The 1104-nt window shown below is 60.3% G+C and overlaps 1 protein-coding gene across 6 annotated transcripts in view; it reads right to left on the bottom strand.

Annotated features, from left to right (window-relative positions):
- The window catches only part of LOC307229383 (LIM and calponin homology domains-containing protein 1-like), a gene marked incomplete at its 5' end in the record, with an annotated part of 23241 nt that extends 22894 nt beyond the window's left edge, over positions 1–347 (bottom strand). For all 6 annotated transcript variants that reach the window (XM_079999377.1, XM_079999380.1, XM_079999379.1 and 3 more), the window contains one exon: positions 228–347. In XM_079999377.1, coding sequence (XP_079855503.1) covers positions 228–347 — 120 coding nt within the window. The remainder of the gene's footprint in view (positions 1–227) is intronic.
- Between the last annotated feature and the right edge of the window lie 757 nt (positions 348–1104).

Here is a 1104-nt window from a genome sequence, read left to right as displayed (position 1 = left end):
CCACCCCACTCCACTCCACTCCACTCCACTCCACCGGCAGCTGAGAGGTCCCGCGGTCCCGCTTTCACGGGCAGTAACCCGATCCCGGAGGCGCCGCAGTGCTCCCGGACAGGTGACGGGGCGGCGGGTGTTTTTATTATACACGCGCCACTGTGTCTACGCAGCATTTGAACCGACAAAACCCCAATTCAAGCCCCCACGGAGCTGCGTGATAACGGGCTTCTTACCTCTATCCACTTCTGAGCCTCTTCGCAGGCTGGTTCTGCTACCTGTTCTGGTTCCGCGTGGCCCGGCTCCCCGGGCTCCGGGTCGCTCCGTGCGTCTGGTTCCGCTCCGGGACTGCTCATTTCTCCACGCAAGGCCGGACGCACACACCGTCCGCTGGCGAAACGTCGGACCGAGGCTGCGCTGCTCGGGGGGGGGGGGGGGGGGGGGGGGGAGCGGAGGAGAGGAGGGGGGGGGGGGGGGAGCCGCTCTCCGTCACCGCCGCAAACAGCGTTCAGCACCTGGACCTCCGCGACGGACGCTCCTGGTGGGACTGCGGCTCCTGTTGAGACTGCGGCGGCTCCTGCGGCTCCGGCGGCGCCGACACCGAGACACGAAGCAGCTAAAAATAACGGGTCCGAGCGGAGCGGCGCGAAGAGGCTGCGTGTCGTGCACGCGCACGTGGAGCACGGGGGCGCGCGGAGGGAGGTTTATTATAAAGGCGCCGTTATGTCACGAGGCCACGCAGCCTCCCGACTCCACTGGGGGTCCGCGGGGTCGGATTGATGGAAAATACCGGGTAATTATGAAGAGGTGTGCGAACACACGCTGGATAGAAGAGCCGCCGTGCATAGAAGCACATGAAGCTATGATTTGTCATTTCATCCCTGGAAGGGGGATTCCTCCTTCTGAAGCTTTCTTCCTTTTCAACCCCCGCCAATGGGGTTTTTTGGGACTGTCTCCTTGCCCCATGGCGGTTTAAGATGAGGGGTTGCTGTTCATTTCTGAAATATGAATCTCTTTGAGACTGTATTGTTGAGGGCTGTATAAATGAACTTGAATAACATGCATGTGCAATATCTGACATTGCGAAAAACAGAAAAATACAGACCCTACATG

The sequence above is a fragment of the Zeus faber genome (assembly GCF_960531495.2).
Source record: "Zeus faber genome assembly, chromosome: 4".
In the NCBI taxonomy this organism is placed as follows: domain Eukaryota; kingdom Metazoa; phylum Chordata; class Actinopteri; order Zeiformes; family Zeidae; genus Zeus; species Zeus faber.
This window is presented reverse-complemented; position numbering and strand designations above follow the sequence as displayed.